The sequence below is a fragment of the Mycetomoellerius zeteki genome, unplaced genomic scaffold, assembly GCF_001594055.1.
Source record: "Mycetomoellerius zeteki isolate Tzet28-1 unplaced genomic scaffold, Tzet1.0 scaffold64, whole genome shotgun sequence".
Taxonomy (NCBI): Eukaryota; Metazoa; Arthropoda; class Insecta; order Hymenoptera; family Formicidae; genus Mycetomoellerius; species Mycetomoellerius zeteki.
In genome coordinates, this window is record NW_017257654.1 from 885,751 (window position 1) to 908,847 (window position 23,097).

Genomic DNA, 23,097 nt, shown 5'->3' on the forward strand with positions numbered 1-23,097 from the left:
ACGCTTGATGTGTTGATAACAGGAACAATATAATAAATCTTGTGTCTTTTTTATTACTTTCTTATCTTGCTGTTTGGATTAGATAATTCGGATACGTTGATAACGCGTTGTTGGGGTCTTTGTTGGATTGGATATTCAAATAGCACGGATGTTGTACGCATAATTTATCATTACTTACTATCTTTTATAATTGTGAGACGCTCCGCCGGTGTCGGATTAATTTCTCAGTAGTAAAAAGTACAGTATCAATAGTTTAGGAATAATTTATATCTTAAGTAAAGATTTATTGAATTAACGTCTGTCTGTATGTATGTGTGTGTGCGTGTGTGTGCGTGTGTGTGTGTATTCAACGCGTACCATCTTCCGTATCATAACTGTTATAAAAAAGAATCTGTATGCTGTATATACGCGAATACACAATAGACGTATTTTTTTGCCGAACAGCGCTTCTGACAAATCCTCCTTTATTGTTTCGCCTCTATTTGCCAGCCTTCGACTAAAGACGCGCGTCGCGACGCTTCGACAACGCGTCGTGTTATTGCGGCAAATGTAATCCGTTTCTGCGACTCTGCTATTTTTATTACTTCATTCATGAGTTGTAAATTGCGGCAAGTTATTGGCATGCACACGGGCCTTGCCAGCAGTCACATGTCGAACCTTACAAACTCCAACGCGCGTGTAAGAGCGTATAAATAATTAAAATATGAAAATGTTTGGCGTGGAGGATTTGCATTTCGGTCCTTGAGATTGCGTATTCGCGTATACTCGTCAGACTATGAGATTAGATTTTTTTATTAAATCCTCTTTAATCGATGGTAATCTGTAATGTTTTTTTCACGAATTGATTTGTCTCTTTGTCTCCCGTTGTATCTTCTTTTCTCTCACGCTGCTTTCTTCGTCAACATTGATTCCCTTCACGCTTGATATGACTCTTTTTAACTTTACTCTGCCGTGCTTTTTGTACACAAAACAAAAACCTGTACGTGTTCAGACTTTGTGAGAGAAAGAGGAAAGGATCAAATTTGCAGGAAATTGTACAGAGCGCAGCTAAAAGGAACAGATCCATACAGAGCGCCCTAGAATTGGCAGAAAGAGTAGACATACGTAATATCATTCCTTATGAGTTTCAAAGAGAATTTTCTCCGAACAAAAATATTGAGGGGAGATCATTATTTTTTGCGACTTGTTCACTTCTTAAACATGCTATCTCGCCGATACTAAATCTCGTAACTAATCTCTTAACTCTCGTATTAAAGTACCGTTGAATCAGAAAGTCCGCTTTTTAGATTTTGTCTGAAAAGAACGAGTTTGCTGAAGTATCTAAAGATTTAGATAGATATACAGATTTGAAAATAATTTTATTGGACCATCAAAATAATTATGTAAAAAATTCAAGTATGATAAGCAGTGTTGCCAGAAGTTTTGACATTCTTAGAGAAAAAACGTAGTGACGATACAGTTAAATACGTAGACCTGAAAATAATTTTGTTGGACTGTAAAAATAATTGTGTTAGTAATTATGTTAAAATAACAAAATAATTATGGATGCTTAAATTGATTATTATAATATATATCAAGAAAAAGACGTACTAGTGGTAGCAATTATATAAAGGTAACAACACACGTACAAGTTTATAAATGTACAGAGTTGAATAAACTATTTTATAATTGCAATAACTATAAAATAGTTTATTCAACAATATATACGAATATATATATATGTGTGTACGTACATAAATTCTACATATAACACTTGCATAATTATGACCTTTATAACTTTCACCACTGTCTTTTTCTCTAAGCGTAGCAACCATTTTGAACGTCCTACATAATTATTTTGATGGTCCAACAAAATTATATTTTCAGCGCTGTGTCTAGCTAAATTTTTAAATACTTCAGCGAAATCGTTCTTCTCATGTTCAATGTTTCGCAATATATTTTGAAAATTAATTTATGAAAATTTTTCTTCAATTTTAGGTCCTATTAGTGTCCGTTTCTATCAGTGTAGATTAACTTTAGTCTCGGTGTAACTTACTTCTTATCCTTTTTTAGTTCTAACCATTAAAAAAAGAGAGTAAATTAAACCGGGATTAAAGTTAATCTGCATCCGCAGAAATGGACATAGGTCGCTTCAGCATTGAACCGCAAATCTCACTTGAGGAATCTTGCTGCGTCCGTCTTTCGCTTTTTTTCCGCTGCTTTTCTCATGCATATCCAGTGTTTAGACACGCGGGGGTCTATCGTTCGCTGATAATCGCTCGTCGGATGTATCCGAACGCCGAAATGCAACCGTCCGCAATTCACGATCTAATTTCCTAGCAACACGCGCTCGCGATTCCACGAAGAGGAGGAGGAGGATGCGCGCGCGCGAACGCGGGCGCATCGGCGCGTGTCGCCCGTCACGAACGATCCTCTCTCGGCCGTCGACACGTCGGTGCGACCTGAGATTTCGCGGTACCGAGACCTTGCAATCTCTTACGTCTTTTCAGAAAATTGAACAAATACAATATATCAGCGGTGTATTGTATTTCATTACGGCGCGGGCGGTTCGTATCAGCGCGCCTCGACTATCCGCCCAGCTGTTCACATAAAAGTGACACATTTCTTACCATTTCGTACACGGAAAAAAAAGATTAGCTGCCACAGCTAAGAATTAGATATGGCAGCTACATTCAGTAGCATTATATGGACACCTAACGTCGTATCTGCAAGATTTCCATTAGCTGTGAGGTCTAAATATTATCATTGTAACAGACAAGCATTTTGCTATTATGTCGATGTATTGATCATTGCAGCAAATGTTTTCTGTGTAACAGACAATTTGGTAGCAAGTTTCAGCAAACCATATTTAACTGTGATAGAGACAATTTTCTTTTACACCGACATATCCGATACCTGTGACAACTAACTTCATATTGCTAAATAAATCGATCTGTAACAGCATATTTTGCTATCACGTCCTTATATTAGCTACAGCAGCAAATCCTTTGTACTGTAAATGTGGGTGACTTGAGACAAGTGTAGGTGACTTGAGACGGCATGTATTTTTGTTAAATTCACTCGTGGAATTCATCCATGAGTCTCTGAAGGAAGTTAAGTTAAGTTTAAGTTTTAAACTTCTTTTAGAGACTCATGGATGGATTCCATGACTAAATTTAACAAAAATACATGCTGTCCCAAGTCACCTACACTTGTCCCAAATCACCCACATTTACGGTATGTATTAGCAAATTCATAGCTACAGTAGCTAATGCAATTTCAGCTAATCAGAATTAGCTGTAAACGAGAAACATTTTTTTTCCGTGTACTATCTCGCCTTACTCACCCCCCTGCCACGCCGTATACCCGATTCTAATCGAAATATCTTGAGTATTGCTCTGTCGAGTGCTTCTAACATGAAATAGCGCTTGAAAATTTCTCAATTTTCTCGCGTACAAATCACTGTTGACTATTGTAAACGAATCGGGATAGGTGCCAATTTTCTCAGAAATATCTCGAGAGATATTCGTTATTCCACAATGTTTTTATCGTGGTTTATTATTAACCAACGGATTCTATAGATATGTTAGAGTACTTTCTAAGATAAACCTGCCTAAGCACCTCGTCGGCGCGCTTCCTCATGACGGGCGATGCGATTTTTCGCGAGAACAAGAAGCCATAACGGCATATCAACGATGTGCGATGCAACGCGAAGGAGGTCGTGCGAGTGAGCTGTACATACGTTTTGTTTCGAATCTATATAAAAAAGACAGTTTTATAGAGATATCTAAAAATTTAGCTAAATATACTGTTAGATATTAAAGGAACTGAAATTCTTGAGTTAAATCACATTTTATTATTTTTAACTTCTATGTGTCAAATGTAAATCAATCTATTTCAAAATAAACGACATCCATATTAACGTTTGTACTTAATAATAAAATTAGTTTAATTTAATTTAAAATACACTTTCTTGAGTTAAATTGTTTAACTTTATTATTTTAGTTAAATTAACGATATATTGGCTAAGAGCACAGTGGACCTATAGAAATGATTATAAATAATTCAAATTGGATATAATTTGACATTATAAATTTAACAGTGTACAGATCTGAAAATAATTCGTTGAATCATTAAAATAATTATGAAGCACTCAAACTGATTGCTAAAATTTTAAAACTTTTTGAAGCATTGCTTTCCTACGTAATTACATATTTTAATGATCCAACAAAATTATTGTTAGGATACGTGATACTTCGACAAAATCGTTTTTTCTGTCTGTTATCTCACGAACTGTAAATATTCGTTTAAGAACGTTTCTTTTTTTTTTCATTGCCGATTTTAATTAATTTGATTGGTAGGATCGATTTGTAGAATTTTTATTTAACATCTTATTTAGTATCTTACGAAAAGAATGCGTGAGTATGTATGCGTGTATGTCTGCTTTGTAAATGTACAAATTAGAAATGATATATTATTTTTATGATTGTGATTCTTTGTGTAATTTATTTTTACGTTACTGATCATTTGTGATTGCAATTCTTAATGTGATTTGTTTTCATGTAACTGATATCATATAAATAAGTTGCGAGATATATCTAAAATATCAACACTTATATGATATCACAATGAGGTACATATTGCTTATTTGTTATAACAACATAGGAAACAAAATTTTCCAAAAAATATATCTATTTGAATATTTTGAATCCTAAAAATTTTGAAATATTAATCTTTAAATGCAATTTGTAATAGTTAATTGTAGATGAATAAAAATATGTTTTTTTAAAGTATATTCTTTTTTTCTTATATTTTTATTGTTCTTCTACAATTAATTAAAAAATAACAATTCTTGAATTATGTCATCATTATAGCAAATGAGCGGTATGTATGAAATAGAAACCTAAATAATATACGTATTTAAATGGAATCGAAAGTTTTAACATAACAGTGATCCGTGAATTAATTTCTATTTAAAAATATTATACAGTAGTGAAATTTTAAATTTGTCCGAGGCATTTCTACTCAAAGACAACTGTTTCACCCGTACGCTGTTCCTAACTTTTCACGCTGGATAGTCTGCATAGTTTCATTGCGTCTAAAATTCCGCAACAAAATCCTGTAACGAAAAACGGAGCTGCTCGAATATCTGAAAGGAGGCGATGCATTTTCTGATCGACGCAGTTAAATATCGATGCATTTTTTTTTCCCGAAACCGTGTTGGGTCCCCGATTTCGATCAAGTAATCCACGGGCAGGATTGGGTAGCGGCGTGGCGTATTACGGAGGTATCGCTCGAACGGGATTTTGTGAAGATCATATGGCGAGGATGGTCGAGGCAGATGGACACGTAAACAGAAGTTGCAGGACGCGCGGATTGACGTGTTGCATCGTGCTCCGGCGCATGCAATGGAGTCTGTCGAAAACTCGGCAATGAACTCTGGCAATAAGCGCAGATTTCGAAAAAGAAAAATGGTCGCTTTATAATTATTGAACATATACAGTGAATACAAAAAGTATTCATATATGGGAAGTTTTTAATTAAAAAAAATTATTTATAGAATATGGACATTAATTAACAATTTATTAACAATGACAATCTGTTCTAATATAACCTTCACGAAAAGAACCGTTGATCTAGAAGCGTTTTTCATTGGCAGAACTAGTACGCATTTAAAGCCGTTGTACACAAATTGACATAAGGATGTACGTTTAATAAAAATATAGAAACGAATTAAACCGCGAAATATTCAATATATTTTATTGTGCTATTTGATAAAATACACATTGGGCATTTCATCAATTGAGATATCTCTCTCATTTTTACATTTAGAATAGTGTACAACAGCTTTAATATGCACTGAGTGCGTACTAATTCTGCCAATGAAAAACGCTATAAATTTCTCGACTGTACGAATACTTTTTGTGCGTCCAAATAATATCATTTTTCATTTCTGCTTATTGTTATAAGATAATATATTTTCATTATTACACCTCTTATTAGGTGAAATAATTTATCATAGAAATATATAATCTATTTTATTTTTTGTTAATAATGCTGTTTGCTTTTCTAAAAATAAGGTTTACTGAGATATTTCTCCTGTACGAATACTTTTTGCACTCACTGTAATAACGCAATAAGAAAAATAATATCGCACTTCCGCAAGAAACGTGACACAAGTCAAAATTTTTCGGATTTTGTATTATGTGCGGATTGTATTCTAAGTACACCGACTTTCAATTAGGAAAATTGATGCAAGTTGAATTCAAATCGGAAATAAAAAAGAATTAAAAGCGAAGAAATTAACAATCAAAATAGAAGTAGTTTTTAGAGGCCTAATTCTAATATATAATAACAAAATTAATATCTACATTACTACTAAACTTGAAATAAAATTAATATTTACATTACGTCTAAACTTGAAACAAACTATTGCTCTGGTTAGCTCTAGATTAGCTTTAGTTAACTTATGATTAATATGCTGTTAAATTCATTATATCAAATTATATCCAATTTGAGTTATTTTTAATCATGTTTATAAATCGTCACTGCTTGTATATATCGTTAATTTAACTAAATAGAATGTGCAAACAATTTAACTCAAGAATATATTAAATTTTCGTTATTTACTAAGTGCATACATTAATATAGATGTTGTTTATTTTGAAACCATAAATTACAGAAATGAATTGATTTAGATTTTGACATACATGGAAGTTAAAAGTAACAGAATGTTATTTAACTCAAGGGATTGGATTACCATTACTCCTTCGATATCTATAACAGCTATATAAATTAATTTAAAAATAAACAATTTTTCTTTCCTCTCTGATGGACACATATATTTTTAATTTGTCACTTTTCTTGCGAAGATACCACATAGTTCGAGTATAAACAAATAATGTCTAGGAAGTATGAAATGAATATTAAAATAAAATTAATCGAAATTCAATAATATCTATTTGTCTCCAATGTTTTTTTTAGAGGAACGTGTTTATGGAACTGTTTTCCAATTTAAATCAAAATTCTCAATCGAATAATTTCGTTAAATGCAATCAAATGGAATCTTAAATATAAGAATCATTGTTTTTTTATCTCTTATTATTATCGAGTTGCCAGCGACTCTTATTGCCTGTCCTTGTTTCTTTTTTTTCTCTCGGTTGCGAAACGGAGATTCTTGACGGTCACATTGATCTCTCACGTTCGCGGCCGTGATATCGCCCGCTCGCGAGTCTCCCTGATAGAGATAAGGAATAATAGAAGGCAATCGTATCGGAACCGGCGACGTCGCGCTGGGGTCCTCGCTCTCCCTCCGACGTCGCCGTCACGTCGCGTCGCGTCGCAATTTGCGCACTTTGTTTATGGCACGATCCCCCGCGCGCCGCTATTTGTCTTCCGCATTTTAGCACACGTCGCGGCGCATATGTTACGTTGCACAGCGGCGGCTGTGTGTATTTAAGGCGAATACCGAATCGATGACCGCTTATTTTGCCGCTTTTGAACCCGCTCGCGCGGATCCGCGCCATGCGCTCACGTACCGAGTGAAATTCGGAGAAATAGCAACACGGGCCAAACGGAGAATGGCTCTTGACGTATCGCGAAAAACGATCTTTGAGTGTTTGACAGAACGATATATAAAGGTATAATGAAACGCGAAATATGTATTAGTAATGAATTCTCAACTTGAGGAATAATAAAGTTGGATATTAATTTGCGCACGTAGGAACTTGCAAATGCGCTTTAACCTTCAGCAGAAAAAAAACGCAGACACAAAGACTGTCTAATCTTGAGTATGGCCGATCAGCAATAAGTGTATCGCTGTGTCTATGTTACCTTTCTCGATACATTACGTATATTTGTTATTTTTAGATCTGACACCAATCGTCGTGTGATCATTAAACCAGTCGCGATTATACACCATTTAGATACTTTCTATCAATATATATATATATATATAAAATGAAATAATTTATTTAAAATAAAATTAGCTCTGTCTGAAAATTAAGGCTTCTAACTACTTTTGGTCTTTGAAGAAATAAAGTTCGTTTGGAGGAAAACTGAGAGAAAATATAGCGCTTAAATTACAATACGTTTAGAATATAAAATAGAGACTAAATCTTTTTGTGCTTGGCTATTTTGGTTATTTCGTTCGCCGCGCACCAAGAACGATTCCGGATTACACGAGTCATAATTATTCACGAGGCTACGCTCGTATTTTACGGTTTAAGGCCGAAACGCAATAGCGTATCTTCGTCGCATCGATGGCCAAACCGCCTTCGTTATCCTGTATAATTTTATGCAACGCTTGCATACTTCATGCGATAAGACATGGAAGTTTGAAGAGTTCGCCCTCGCGCCCGCTCGCGATCTATGCATACGGCCATTATTGATAAAAGCGCTTTCAGCCTTTATTTCAAGGACGTACACAATGACGAAATGGACGTATCCCAATTTCGCGGCCGAAGTAAAATAAACCCCTCGTGCGTTACCTCGCACGCGAGCACCAAACGCGAAATCCGCGAACGAATTCATCATTTCTAATCTCAACGGTGGACGCATAAACTCTGCAAGATTTGTCTATTTAACGCCGTCCACAGATGCCTTTTGCATGTGTAGATTGTTAGCTTATTGGTCAAAGATCGCTGAATCATTGGACTGCAGACTCATTGGAAAATTTAACGATCTAAAATTGCATGAAATTAGAGGATTTTTATTAACATTGAGACTTACAAGAATCTTCAACTGCTAAAATTATTCGATAAATTTTCTAATGTTTTACATAAGCCATACTTGCATGAGATAATTTTTTGCTTGGAGTGCCACATTGTGAAATTAAACATATAACTCAAACAACTTTTTGTTTAATTTTTTTTTGTATGTTATAGGTATCGTCATGGCGGTAATAATTTTGTTATAAAGTTTACAAGAACGTGTTGTCAAAGTATCCTTATCCAGATGGCAGGAATCTCGCTGTATTGAGCAAAATTATATTTATTAATATTTATTAATTATTCGTAATTTGTTCGAGTCGCTAAATTTTTAGGAAACAACACACGAATTGTAAATATATATTGTGATATAATACATTACTAATTTACTTATTAATATTTATTACGAACAAATAAATTTATTAATATATTTATTAATATATTCCAAATTTATGCTATTCCAAATTCTTTGTAGACATATTTATGTATCTCACCTTTAGTTTCTATTTGCGAAGGAAACTGGAGGTGCAAATTTTTATCTCACCCAATTGGCATTAAATAAATAAACGTTTACAAAAAATAGTAATTGGTAATTGTAATTTTATGACCTGCGTTACGATCTGTAACAATTACTTATCCTTATGGCTATGTAAGATGAGAAGCTTTCTCATTATGTATAGATCGTTTCATGTATGTATCTCACAGACGTAAGCAAATTCATTGATTTATTTATAACATCGACAACGTACGACTGTCGTTAAAAAGATATGCAAAAAAGCCATCTTTTTGCAGCTATTGGAAGTGAAGAGACAGTTTCTCTGTTTCTATCTCACGTAAAGTCGTAAAAAATTGTCTTACGTGAGATGAATTTTATGTGTATTCTAGCAATATTTTAATATCCTAGCCGAATAATTTGCCATTCAAATTATCAGTAGTTTTACCATTGATATTATGATTCGAATATGAATTTCCTTTCTTCTTTCGACTTGTTTACAGGAGCATCAAGGCCTTATTTAGTTCCTGCAACTAAAATCATTCTCACATAATCCCCCCACATTATATACATAGGGTGTCCTAAAATTCATGACTCAAAATAATATAGCAAGAAAGTTCTCGAAAAAATAAGTAATAAAGTTATTTGTGAGTGTTTTTATTTTAAGCAATAATTTTTCAAATGTAAAAGTTTAAGTATAACCAATTACTGACCATGCTTAAAACACATATGAGTACTAGTAATTGCGCTAAAGCGTGCGCTCATTAATATCGCACGACTGATGAACGGGTGGCTATCTAAATGTAGTCCATAATTTGCTATATTTAAACTTTTATTATCTCAAAAATTACTACTTGGAATAAAAATTTGTAAATAATTTTTATTTAATTTTCGAGAACTTTCTAGTGTTTTGAGTCACGAATTTTGGGGCACCCCTTATATGACATATATACATGGTAGAGATGAGAAAAACGTACATACAAGCAACTCATTAATTTTTATTTGTCCTTACAATGTATTCGTTACGTGGGGAGATACATATACGCATGCATACATGGACACACGCATACAAACACGGTTGTTTCATTCTACGCGAGATGAAACAACCTAAAGTCGTAAAAAGGAAAGAAAACATTCGAGATTTACTTGGGAGCAACTTGCGCTTGAAAATGTTTTGTGGACCCGCGCACTGTACTATTCTGCATGCGCCATCATTCTTCGCCGCTTGTTTCCACTTCTATTAACTCCCTGATAATCAAGCGTTTCGCGAGTGAGCGAGCGCTTTCCTCGTTGAAAATGCAACGAGACACAAAGCCGAGTGAGGAAGCCGCAGAAAAAAAAGAATTACTTGTCGCAACATCAATGAAACACCCTCGTTTCCCCCCCTCCAGTCATATGATATTGTAGCTTTTCGATGAGAATTAAACGAGGATAGCCGGACAAAAAGCATTCCACACTAATTAAATAAAGGATGATATCGCGATATCACGTTCAGTGGCGTAGAGTATCGTTTGTCTATCTGAAAAAGAAAATTATTTGGCAGAAATCCACCGATTATTGAGATTGCACGAATGAAAATATAACAATATTTAGAATACATTTTAAGTCCCTTTTACATGTAGTAATATAATAACAATTTTTACACAATACAGACTGCATTAACGATGTGTGTATGAATGTACGTGTGTATGACTACGACTGAAAGTCGCTCGCTTTTGCTCGAACACGACAGCGTTTACTTGCGAATTAACAGTAGTATCACTTTCCAGTCAGAACAACATCAGAATAACGCAATCATTTGAATTCCGACTTTGCATACGCTATTGTTCACATCGAGATCGACGATGAATCATTAATTGGCGATTAGTACGTGCGAAAGGAAGTCGACATATATCTGGAACACGGCGAGGTCGTAGGTGTCTCTATGATTTAGTAAATGTAAGAATTACTCGATACCGTAATGCGATTGTTATAATTAATAAAAATTACGTTGTTGTCGGTGTAAAATTAAGCGAAGAAGAAAATTGGGACGATTGGCATATTAAATGGAAATTATAATAATAGTATGATAAGCAAATTGGAAATTGAGAATCTCAAAGCAACGAATTCATTATTGACGAGGTCCAAGTAGGATCTCGCGAATAATCGTAGACGGACCGGAGCTGCGGAGCTATGGACCTCGCGTTCTTGCGTGAAATCCTCCGATTTCGAATGTACGAAAGAACGAAAGGGGGGGGGGGGGGGGGGGGAAGATTCCGTTTGTCGCGTGTACACGAAGCATTTACGCGGCGTGACGGTGTGTCAACGCGACGGAGATGACACGTATTGGGATGTTTTTTTTAGAAAAAAGTAAGTCTCCAACAGTTAGGAGTGGGAGGAGGGGGCCAAGGGGTCGGAGCAATACAAGCGGTATTGGTCGAGGAGACGGAAAAAGGAAGCGGCGGTACCGGTGGACAATGGTGGAAGCAGCAGCATCCATCCTATCATCACCATTATCACCAACATCATCATCATCAACAACATTATCATCATCAGGGCGGTTATTACACGCAATCGCATACTCACAACCCTGTCACTACCATGAAGCAATCCTACATGCAGGTTAGTTAATCTAGAGATCTCTGTCCATCTCTTGTCCGAGCATGTCAATGCTAGAGCTTTACCATACGCCGCTCCTCCCCGCGTCTCTCTCGTGTCCCGCTATGAAAAGCGTATGTCTAACGTTGCGTCCCATCTCTCTGTATCTCTTTCTACTCTCCCTTTCCTTCTTCCTCAAACCTTCATTCATCCCCGTCAACGTATGCGTACAACGGAGACGGATTGTTCGACTCCTCTCTGTTGTCCATTTCTACCAATACAGATTAACTTTAATCTCGGTTTAATTTACTTTTTATCCTTCTGTCTAGTTCTAAGCGTTAGAGAAAGGTAAATTAAATCGAGATTAAAGTTAATTTATTTTTTATCTTTTTCTAGTTCTAAGCACTAGGAAAAGGTGAACAGTTAATTAACCTGAGATTAATGTTGATCTATATTGGTAGACGTGGACACGTGAACGTTCGTCGCTCCGCGAACGACAACGCGAGCGCGGCCCGGTTCACGTCGTGCTCAGATCGTATTTAATCACCTGTCTTTCCGTTGCAGCTAACATGGGTGTTTCACGATGACGAGGCGCAGATTAACAAGAAACTGCCAAAAGAATTACTACTCAGGTACTGCGTACGTTTGGCTGCGACGTATACGGTCCGCGTCTGCCGGCGTTCACCCAAAAAAAAATATTCTGCCATTTAGCGGTTCCATGTTAATGTCAGAGGATTTTCCATTTATATATGACCTCAAGAGGATACTCTACAAAATAAAGGAATTTCGTATAACCCTAAAGTACTGGATTTAAGATTGCGATTCCTCTCAATACTAGAAGAATATATTGTATGTACTGACATGCACGCGTACTACTGCAGCATGTAAATGACAAATCTCTTCTAACAAGTAAGCGTGCCGCTAGTATTTTGTGTATCCTTTTATTTCAAAAGGCTATTCGAGTTATAATAGAATTTTCTATAGAGGAATTTATTTTTGATCATAACTGATATATCCTCATTTTTATAGATGAATACATGTTATAAATACACGCACCTGATTAATGTAAAACTAATATAAGATTTTTTGGTTAGAGGAAATGTTAAGAGGAATTCCCCGCTTATCGGCAGAATATTTTTGTTTTGGGTGTTCCCGTCGCGATAAGAGACGGTGAAACTTATCAGTTTTGACGATTAGAGATTAAGGAATTTGGGACACTCTCTTGTATTCTTTGATAGTATTAAAATAGATTTTTAATCTCTAAACTCTCTTATCTTAATGGAAATGGGTATTGGAACTAGAAAAAGTGAGTCAAATCAAGATTAAAATTAATCTACATTCATAGAAACGGGCAACGTCATATATTTGTCTTTTAAATTTTTTTATGCGAAACAGGCATCTTATATGCTAAGATTTGTACACAAGACGTAAGCGTTATGTTTTATCACGCTTCGCGAAAAACTTAAGTCCATATTGTCCTCCTTGCGTTCGCAAAGTGTTAGGCAATAACATGCGAGTCGTTTTAACGAATCTCTGTAATTGACAGAATTTTTTCGTACCTCGATGTCGTATCGCTATGCCGTTGTGCCCAAGTAAGCAAGGCCTGGAACGTATTGGCGCTCGATGGGTCCAATTGGCAGAGGATCGATCTCTTCGATTTTCAACGAGACGTGGAGGTAAATAAAAAAAAAAGAAATCGTTCCTCACGCACTTAAAGAAAAAAAAAACAAAAAAATAACATCGGATTGGGGGGGATTTTGTGCGTAGGGACCAGTAATAGAAAATATCTCGAGGCGTTGCGGTGGATTCCTCAGGCAGCTCTCGCTCAAAGGATGCCAAAGCATCGGCAACAACTCAATGCGCACCCTAGCCCAGTCATGCCCTAATATTGAGGAGCTTAATTTGAGTCAGTGCAAGAGGATCTCGGACGCGACATGCGCGGCCCTCAGCAGTCATTGCCCCAAGCTCCAGCGGTTGAATCTGGACTCCTGCCCCGAGATAACGGACATGTCCCTGAAGGATCTCGCGGCCGGCTGCCCGCTGCTCACTCACATAAATCTCTCGTGGTGTGAGCTGCTCACCGACAACGGGGTCGACGCGCTCGCCAAGGGCTGCCCGGAGCTCCGCAGCTTCCTGAGCAAGGGATGCCGCCAGCTGACGGATAAGGCCGTGATGTGCTTAGCGCGCTACTGTCCTAATCTCGAAGCGATCAATCTACACGAATGCAGGGTACTTATCTCATTGACTCCGCAAATCCGCGTGTTACGAACAATTGCGTCTCGCGCCTCAGACGGTCGTCGCGCGGCGGATTTGTCGTTAATGAGATATCGTTGTGTTCCTCGTAAAGATAAGACCCGCTCGTATCGCTGAAATAAAATTAACGTTCGTCTTTCTTCATACTGAGAAAGTTGAGAAAGAAACTGCGTGCAATAATATTTACAATTTCATTCAATAACATACGTAGAGACATTGGCAATTTTCACTTCTCGATAAAATGCGAGATAAAGGAAGAAAAAGAAAATAATATTAAATATTAAAAAAATTATCTATACATATTTCGTTAGTAAACAGATCTCATGCGATAGAAAAAAAAAGAAATTATTTATCCAAAAAATTATTTATATTTAGTTTGATTCATAAATGTATATCTCGGAAGCTATTTCTGTGACTCAGCATTAGAAATACCAACGTTTATTTATTCTCTAAAAAGATCAAGCGAATAAATTAGTATGAAAATAGAAAGAAAGAGTGATGAAAAACTAAATATTTTATCAGTATGGAGGATATAATTAAATAAAAAGTCAAAAAGAAGAAAAATATATTTAATATTGATCTAAAAAGTAAAAATGATCAATAATGACCGTTCGGTATTTCTAGGCATTGCGTTAATAAGTGAAAATCACTTTGGGATTCTTATTGCAGAATATAACGGACGATGGAGTCAGAGAACTTAGCGAACGGTGTCCACGGCTGCATTACGTTTGCCTGTCGAATTGCCCCAATTTAACGGACGCGACGTTGATTAGCCTGGCACAACACTGTCCACTTCTCAATGTACTCGAGTGCGTCGCGTGCACCCATTTCACGGATACGGGTTTTCAGGCCCTCGCGAGAGTGAGTTGATCGGCGAACCGTTTAAATCTGTAAACAACCGAGCCGCGTAATTCTATTCGACTTTCGACTTTCAGAATTGCAAACTGCTCGAGAAGATGGATCTGGAAGAGTGCCTTTTAATCACTGACGCCACCCTCACTCATCTGGCGATGGGTTGTCCGAGATTGGAGAAACTAGTGAGTAGCGATTTAATGTGAAATATTCGCGTTAGGCGATGCTTATGACGTTCAGTGTCGGTGCATTTTCTCGATTCGCAAAAACGCTCGCCTTTATCGAGAGTTTTGCCATTTCCGAATGCAGAGCCTGTCACATTGTGAGTTGATCACCGACGAAGGCCTCAGACAAATCGCGCTGTCGCCATGTGCGGCGGAACACCTAGCCGTCTTAGAGCTGGACAACTGCCCGAACATCTCGGACAACGGTCTGAACCATCTGATGCAGGCCTGTCACAATCTCGAGCGTATCGAACTTTACGACTGCCTACACATTACCAGAGAGGGCATACGTAAACTCAGAGTATTGTCCCGTTTTACCCTATTTTTCGACGTTCATGCGTTATGCGGAAAAAGGGATCCGGTTGTATTTCCCGCGGAGCGTTATATTTAGCGTAATGCGTATCACGCAATCATATTACAAATCGCGCATTCCGCAAAAAAATAACGATAATTATGCGCAATTACGATATTCCGTCCGACGGCTATAATTAATACCGCTTTTTCCGCTTAACAATGATCGCATATGTAAAGCATATTACGACTGCGGTTTACGGTATTATCATAGATCACTGCAATATACTTTCAAAGAGACTTGCTTTTTTTCCCCGTTTGTTTCAACGAACGAAACAAAGTAGCAATCGTATACGATTAGAGGTAGAATTTGTCATTTTTATGTCGCTCTTAATTTACGGTTTATTGAATATTAAATTTGTTATTTGTGCTATTTTAGGCCCATCTACCGAACTTAAAAGTGCACGCGTATTTTGCACCGCCGACTCCGCCACCCAGCGCAGGAGCCTCGCGACAACGATACTGTCGGTGCTGCGTCATTCTGTGATTTTGCCTTCAACTCCTAACTCCGAAGTAAAAAATCGTCCGATATATATACCCACGGGATTAGTGGACCTTTATCGGTGGTCGCTGCTTGCGGCGATTATGGGACCTCTCTCTCTTTCTCTCTCTCTCGTGGTTACCGGAGGAAGCGCTCCGGTTGCCCATCACACATTGATAAGTGAGAACGGGACTCGTTGTCAATTGCAAATCGTTAAATCGATTCAAGCTCCACATGCAACGAGTGAAGTACGTCACCATCATCAACACAGCCACTGATGCTACTACTGCAATTACCACTATGACCGCTGCTGCTGCTCTGCTGCTGCTATTACTATTACTACTATTACTACTACTACCGCTGTTACTACAATTATTATTATTATTATTATTATTATTTCTATTTGTACTCCGTTATCTCGATAGTAAGTGCATCGCCACTATATCGGTTTATATTCCGTGCGGAAAGTTAGTCTGCAAAGGAAAGAAATTCTCAGGTTTCTTTAGCGATATTATTGTTTTCTATGATCTTCATTTAGCGTTCGTGTCCACGGAGAGAAATGACGCGCGCGTGCGCGTTTTCTGAGCCACTCGCGATACATACGGAGCGACGTATTCGAGAGCGAGCGAGCTTATTTTGATTAGCGTTCGGACGCGTATTTTCCTAGCGCTACGCGAGCAAGTTTATCGATTTACGTTGCTCGATAAACACGAGATACTTATTTTAAGATACGCGTAAATGTCTTATAAATATCTTAATGAGCACCCGCGCGCGTACTACCGATGGAACGTGGAAGAGAACGGTAGTTTTAGGAGCAATGGAGTCGAGCGTAATAATTGCGTGCAATTGTATCCAGAAGTCGAATTTCACACACAATCTCGACGTGTAATCGTAGCAGTTTCTCAACGAACACTGCCTATAATGCTATTGATAAACGAGAAAAAAAAGATGCAAAAAAAGAAAAAAACAAAACACGGCATAGCGACCGCGAATCGAATCTCGTCGTAATATTTAGGGTATTAATTATCGTTTATCGTATAACGTAGACGTATATGCACCGACAAAGTACGGCTCGGTGAAAGTGTTTCTTCTCGGTGTCTGTTTAAAAAGTATTAACGGATCGCGCGTACCGTGATTACCGAGCGACACCTACGAATTTCTTTCCTTTTCGTTAAAAAAAGAAAACGTAAAAAAAAGAAGAAAAAAATAGGAAGAGAGAGAGAAAAACGAAGAAGAACGCGTGTCGCGGAATTTGTCGCATCAAGGGCGCACAACTTTCAACTTTCAACGACGAAAATTTCGACGTATATTTGTGATCGTGGACACTCGAGACAGAGTGAGAACGGGAGGAGGACGCTCGAGTATCGTCTTTGAAGACTCCACCGCCGCTGGCGCGGCCTATAGCGGTGGCGCGTGAGAGATGCATTTTACATCGATTCGCGGGCAGACGGTATTTATGCCCGCGTATCGTATCCTCGAGTATCCGTGTAAAACGTAAAACACCACGTAACACACCTTCTCCTCGACAGCCCGGACATCTATTCTATTATTTCTTTTCTCCGTTTTATTAACTTGTTTTCTTTTTTGTTTTTTTTTCTTTTTGTAACTTGTCATGGACTAGGAGAGCACAGACTGAAAAACGAATCAAAGCGTTAATGTGTTAAACCGATTAACTTCGTGCCGGCGGCGAACGGCGCTGGCATTTTTACTTTTTAAGCCTAGGTTTAAAAAAAATATAACGGAATAGCGGCAGTATCATGAAGCCACGGACGTATCGCGAAGAGCGATGGATCTTCGCCAACTGATCCCGGATACGCCGTGACTACAGTGACGATGTGCCCGATGGTGAGGAACAAACAAAACAAACAGAAAAGACATTTAATCTCCGACCGAGTGATTGTAAAGGCTCCGATTGTAACATCGGCGCCGTAACATCTCGGCTCATGGTATTGTTCGATGAAGCAGCCAATTTGTCGTCGGATCTTCGCGGTCGCGTTGAGCGCCGGTAAAGAGAGACGAGCAATTTCATAAGAAGACGTGAAATGTCGAACGTGACTTTCCCCGAGGCCGGGAAATGGACCACGGGAAGACGGAGCAACCCCTATACACGTGGATTACGATTTTCCATTTGATTGTACACGAAGAAATTCCACAGCGTAGTATCTCCGAGAGTTCTCGCGACGGAACTTCACGGCGGATTTGGGTTTCGAATCGACATAATTTATTTTGAATATAAAAGACACTACACATACATACACGCGCGTGCGAGCGCGCACACACGTACATTGGCTATATTTTTAGAAGCGTACCCTTGCCAGATTTTTACTAAAGAAGCCGTGGACGCATTTTGAACGCGTTTTAATGGCCGGTCGAAGACCAACGCGCGAAATTTTTAAAAGCGGTCCAGTTTCGAAGTGCAATATCCGTCAGACGCGAAACGCGCCTCGTTTTTTTTCCTTCCTCTGTCTTTGATTCGTGAATCGTAAACCCGGTTAATATCGCGATATACGGCAAGTCGCGTTAAGCAAAGAGGGGGAGGGGGAAGAAAGAAACACGAAGTATCGATTGTTAATCTTTTGGTAGCGTGTAAGAGACGTACCGCGTATATATGAAGTATATAGCGTGTAACAGAAATAACGGATGCGGCAACCTAGTATATAATACAACAGTAAATAAATATATAGATAAGATATGTTTTATACGCTGCATGTCATCCCTAGTGGAATAACGTGATCATTGTAAACGTGTCGTTCGAAGTCAGGTTAATAATTATAAGCGATGTACGATTATACGCGCGCATGACGTAACCGCCGATGATGCAGGACACATACACACGTACACATATAACACGCGCGCTATCCGCAAGGCTTTTCGATCTCTCGCGAATCTCAGTATGAGCGTTTGCGCTTTCCTTCCGAGCTCCTCCGAACGGAATCCAGGTAGCAAGCTACGTCATTTTTTACCTCAAAATGACGCCTTTAATGTCGCTTTGACGTCAAAATGATGATAAATAATATCAGCCCAGGTAGAACACAGAATCATAATGACGTCATAAGGATGTCATCATGGGTTTATTTCCCATACAGCACAGATTATTCTAGTAACATTGCAACGTTTCAGCAATATTGCACACGTTGTGGCAATGTTGTTGCAAGCTTCTGTGCTGCATGGATTGTGGAAGCAGAATAAATCACGATACATCAAAATAATGTTAAAATGATAACGCTTTTTAGACTTTCACGGATATTATCTCCAAAGATACCAGAAGGTTTGCGGGTTATCGCCGTATTTTCATCTATTACTAATGCTAACGTTTCGTGAACCTTGCCATTCACTTCATCAGGGTGAGAAGCGCACTGATAATGCTAAAATGAATCGTTAATGATTAAAAAATAACTTAACAATCATTTTGGAGTCTTTTGATATCATTTTGATGATTTGTGTTCTGCTGGAACAAATTCAAGCAGAGCAACAAATCACGCTAATGTTAAAATGATGTTAAGATGAATTAATTGTGACTGATCGAAAAGTGATTTTTAATAATCATTTTGGAGCCACTTTGATGTCATAACGACTTTTTATTCTGCTTGAGTTGTAAGTCAGTGATAAGACAAATAAAGTCATGATGATGTCTTTATAACTTCTGTATTTTATTTGGCAGCTTGCTACTTAGGAATTATCCCTCACGCTCCGGCCACCCGGGGGATTCAACCGCGCGAATTCTCTGAAAAGAGAGGGCAGAACTCTTTCGCGTCAAATGAAATCAAATAGAACTGTTCTTTTTAACTGAACTTCTAGCACCGTTCATCTCTTCTTTTTTTTCCAATGTGGAAAGAAAAAGAAGAAAGATGAACTATATAAGAAAAGGACAGTTTAGTTGAAAAGGATAGACCTTTTATGCCCATTTCCATCAATATAGATTAACTTCAATCTTGATTCAACTTTCTAATTCTTTTCTAATTTTTTAGAACTAGAAAAAGATGAAGAGTGAGTTAAAGCGATTTTAAAATTAATCTTTATTGGTAGCAACTGGCATTAATAGCGCCGATTTATGAGATTTATGTTCCCCAGGTAGCAAGGTGACATTATTTGTCGCCATTTTGATGTCAAAATGATGACAAACTAATGGTTTTCCAACAAAAGTACAAGTCGTGTATAACACAGTGATCGTTTCATCTTTGTTTAACATCGGCAAACAATTAAGACGTAATGAATTCACTATGTTACACTAGGTTATCTATGTCTCTTGCTGGAAAGCACCCAACTTCAGCTTTCTACCTGAATCGAAACGAGTAAGAAGCGAGAGAATTTCGCCGAAGGTTTCCGCGGTTGATCATCGTCCGATGCACGAGCTAAACTCAAAATACAAAGTCAATCGCAGTGCCTGAAATGTTACGAAGCTAATCCATGTAGTCGTGTCGAACGCGAGCTTTCCCGCGTGCGACAGATTGTAACGCTAACGTAGAACGATATGTTTGGCTGAACCAAAGTGCAGCGCGGCATCCGGGCATCGGGCGAATCGGCAGGTCATAATATGCGCCAACGACAACCGGCCGGAGGAGATTCGCGGAGACGTCTATTACATTAGTCGCCGTAAACCGCCGTCAATCGGGATATCATCGTCCGTTGGTTAATCGCGTTGCGTCAGCTCGCGACTTCGATCAACCCGCGAGAGACGGAAGAGTCTTGTCGGGCATCCCTTTGACTTGGACGTGCGGGATTCGCTCGGACGATCTTTTCAGACTTGCGATAATCTGTCTGAATTTTCGCGAACGAAAGAACGAAGTACCGTCACACTTTCGATGATCGCCACTTACAGTTTAATCAATTGTAATAATCCGCAGTTGTCACCGTTGAATCGTGTTGTAACGGTTAATTAAGAAGATAAGAGATCGAAGCGTTGATGCCGCTGAGTGATCGTGCAAGTGTTTGGCTGTGCAAGAGAGAAAGCTGACTAGGATCTGAGTAGGAAGGCTGTGAATAGGATGAGAAGAGAAAAGGAAGGAAAGAAAAGAGCGAGCGAGAGAGAATGCGAGCGAGAGTAAAGAATGAAAGGGCGAGAGGGTGCATGTGTGAGAAAGAAAAAAATGAGCATGAGAGAGATAAAGGATATTAATCGAAGTCAGCGAAAGTATCTCGGTATCCGCTGCGTGTATCGACGGATTGACGCGATCAGTCTCGTAATCGCGACATACTGAGAACGATTCGGAAACGGATCGGGTCGGACCGTTATTAGCCGTTTATTCCCATCTAGCAAACAAGCTGACGTTATTTGTCGTCATTTTGATATCAAAATGACGACAAATAACGCCAGTTTGCTTGCTGGGCACACAGCACGCTTTATCTGAGGGATGTTCTGGGAACGTTCTCAGCATGTTCTAAGAATATCCTTAGAACGTTCCGAGAATATTCTTAGGACATAGATCGCCTTCTGGACGTCTTTAGGACATCCACTGGAGATCTGTGCTGTATGAATTTTAAGAAATAAACGAAAACTCCAAAAAATATTTCTCGCGTACGACACAACAGCATCCATGGTCTACACGTGTCGGCCTACACGTGCCTCCCGACAACCTCGACAACCTCGGCTATCGAGAGGATGTCGTCGAGAAAGAAGAAAAAGAAAGAAAAAGTGAAAAAAAAAGAAATCAGATGAAACAGAATCGCGTACGAATACTGTAGCTAATTATATTGACACTTCGCTGCTTCGAGAAGCTGCAGTCTACCATGTATATATTTTCATTAATGTATGTATAATAAAAAATATATTCGAGACAAAATCTCTGCGATTGTTATTCCACGCACGTTCCTGTTGCGAACGACGAAGAGAATTTATTCATAAGAATCACCCGAGGGGACAGTCCGCGAAATCTTTGAGAAACGACGGCGTTTGCCATTGTTGTCGGCCAAGGTCGAAGACACACAGCGAGCTATAACGTCATCGAGGAACTGTTAGCTTGACTGTTAACTGCAGCCTTGAACGGAGAACGGAGTCTACGCTTCTTCGAAAATTACAAGGAAACGACGGAAATGAATTTCACTCTGAATCCAACAGCTAGGATTATACTTTATTGACAATGAATTCAATAAGAACGAAGATTATGCCATTCAATGCGAATTTCGTTATCTTAAAATGCATAAATCTTGTTCTCGATGCGAAAGAGCTTAAGAAATATAATATTACAACGCGCGTAAAATCTTTTTCATAATAATCAATTTTTTTCTTATTACAAGTGGAAAAATACAGCAGATCATAACGAAGGATAACAAAACGCTTGTCTTACAATCGAAGTAATTACAAGAAAATTATTGCAAATGTATCAAGTTCGGAGCAAGAACAAAATAAAATAATTATGTATTATAACAATATATGTTATAATTTTTAAACTCGTTAAATATAACTTCTTTATTAATTGTGAACGTATGATAAACCGTTTCAACAAATATAATAATTGTATACTATCTATGTTCTAAAATTTTTAAGTGAATCTCTGAAAAGTGAAATTTTACTCTTATAAATTGAAGAATTTGATAAATTCTTTTTTAAGACTGGCTCAATTTTCACTTTTTAAAGTGAGATTGCATTCCAAAGAATTTAGAAAGTATGTGTAAATAAAATTATACGAATAAAGTGATTTAAAAAATATTAGAAACATATTGTTAGAGAACAAATAAAGGCATACAATTATAATATATATACAAATATGGATAAATAAATAAAATAAATAAGTATATATAAGTCTAATAAATATTTCATTTCGCGCAAATAAACGCGCATTTCGAACGACGCGACGTATCTACCGACAGCGACGATTACGACAACGAGCGTGGCTCTAGGTGGCACCACTATCTAATCTACGTTCGTTGACCAGCAGACCAGCTCGCACTGTTTCAGTCTGTTTCGTCCACGTCGCCTGTGGCGTTTCTCGGTTGGCGATCCGTAATATCGGAGTTCGGAAAGTGGGTGTTGCTCCCGTCAGCCGTCCATCAGCTTGCAATCAAACGCCAAGAGTATCGCGCCATATCTAACGGGAGGGCGGAATCGCAGATAGGAAATCTTGGCGAGCCACCCTCCGTGGGAGTCATGTGTAAGTAAAACTCCAGCCCGCGTTCCTCGATGCCGGCTTCCCGAGGAGCGCGGCGGCGACTTGGACGCGAAGGGTTAGGCGGGGGTCCACG

General features: G+C 38.2%; 2 protein-coding genes across 3 annotated transcripts in view; both read left to right on the forward strand.

The window, feature by feature from the left end:
• LOC108728769 (F-box/LRR-repeat protein 20) overlaps nucleotides 1-21,566 on the forward strand; it is a 23,673-nt gene extending 2,107 nt beyond the window's left edge. Inside the window, exons 2-9 of one of the 2 annotated variants that reach the window (XM_018457516.1) lie at nucleotides 11,524-11,781; nucleotides 12,322-12,389; nucleotides 13,304-13,433; nucleotides 13,525-13,986; nucleotides 14,680-14,871; nucleotides 14,946-15,047; nucleotides 15,172-15,387; nucleotides 15,817-21,566. In XM_018457516.1, the coding sequence (XP_018313018.1) occupies nucleotides 11,524-11,781; nucleotides 12,322-12,389; nucleotides 13,304-13,433; nucleotides 13,525-13,986; nucleotides 14,680-14,871; nucleotides 14,946-15,047; nucleotides 15,172-15,387; nucleotides 15,817-15,924 (1,536 nt within the window). In that variant the 3' untranslated portion in view covers nucleotides 15,925-21,566. The remainder of the gene's footprint in view (nucleotides 1-11,523; nucleotides 11,782-12,321; nucleotides 12,390-13,303; nucleotides 13,434-13,524; nucleotides 13,987-14,679; nucleotides 14,872-14,945; nucleotides 15,048-15,171; nucleotides 15,388-15,816) is intronic. The other variant, XM_018457518.1, reaches the window with a different exon arrangement.
• A 1,262-nt stretch (nucleotides 21,567-22,828) lies between these two features.
• AP-2mu (adaptor protein complex 2, mu subunit) overlaps nucleotides 22,829-23,097 on the forward strand; it is a 4,168-nt gene continuing 3,899 nt past the window's right edge. The window contains exon 1 of the mRNA XM_018457466.1: nucleotides 22,829-23,006. The gene's annotated coding sequence lies outside the window, so the exon portion shown is untranslated. The remainder of the gene's footprint in view (nucleotides 23,007-23,097) is intronic.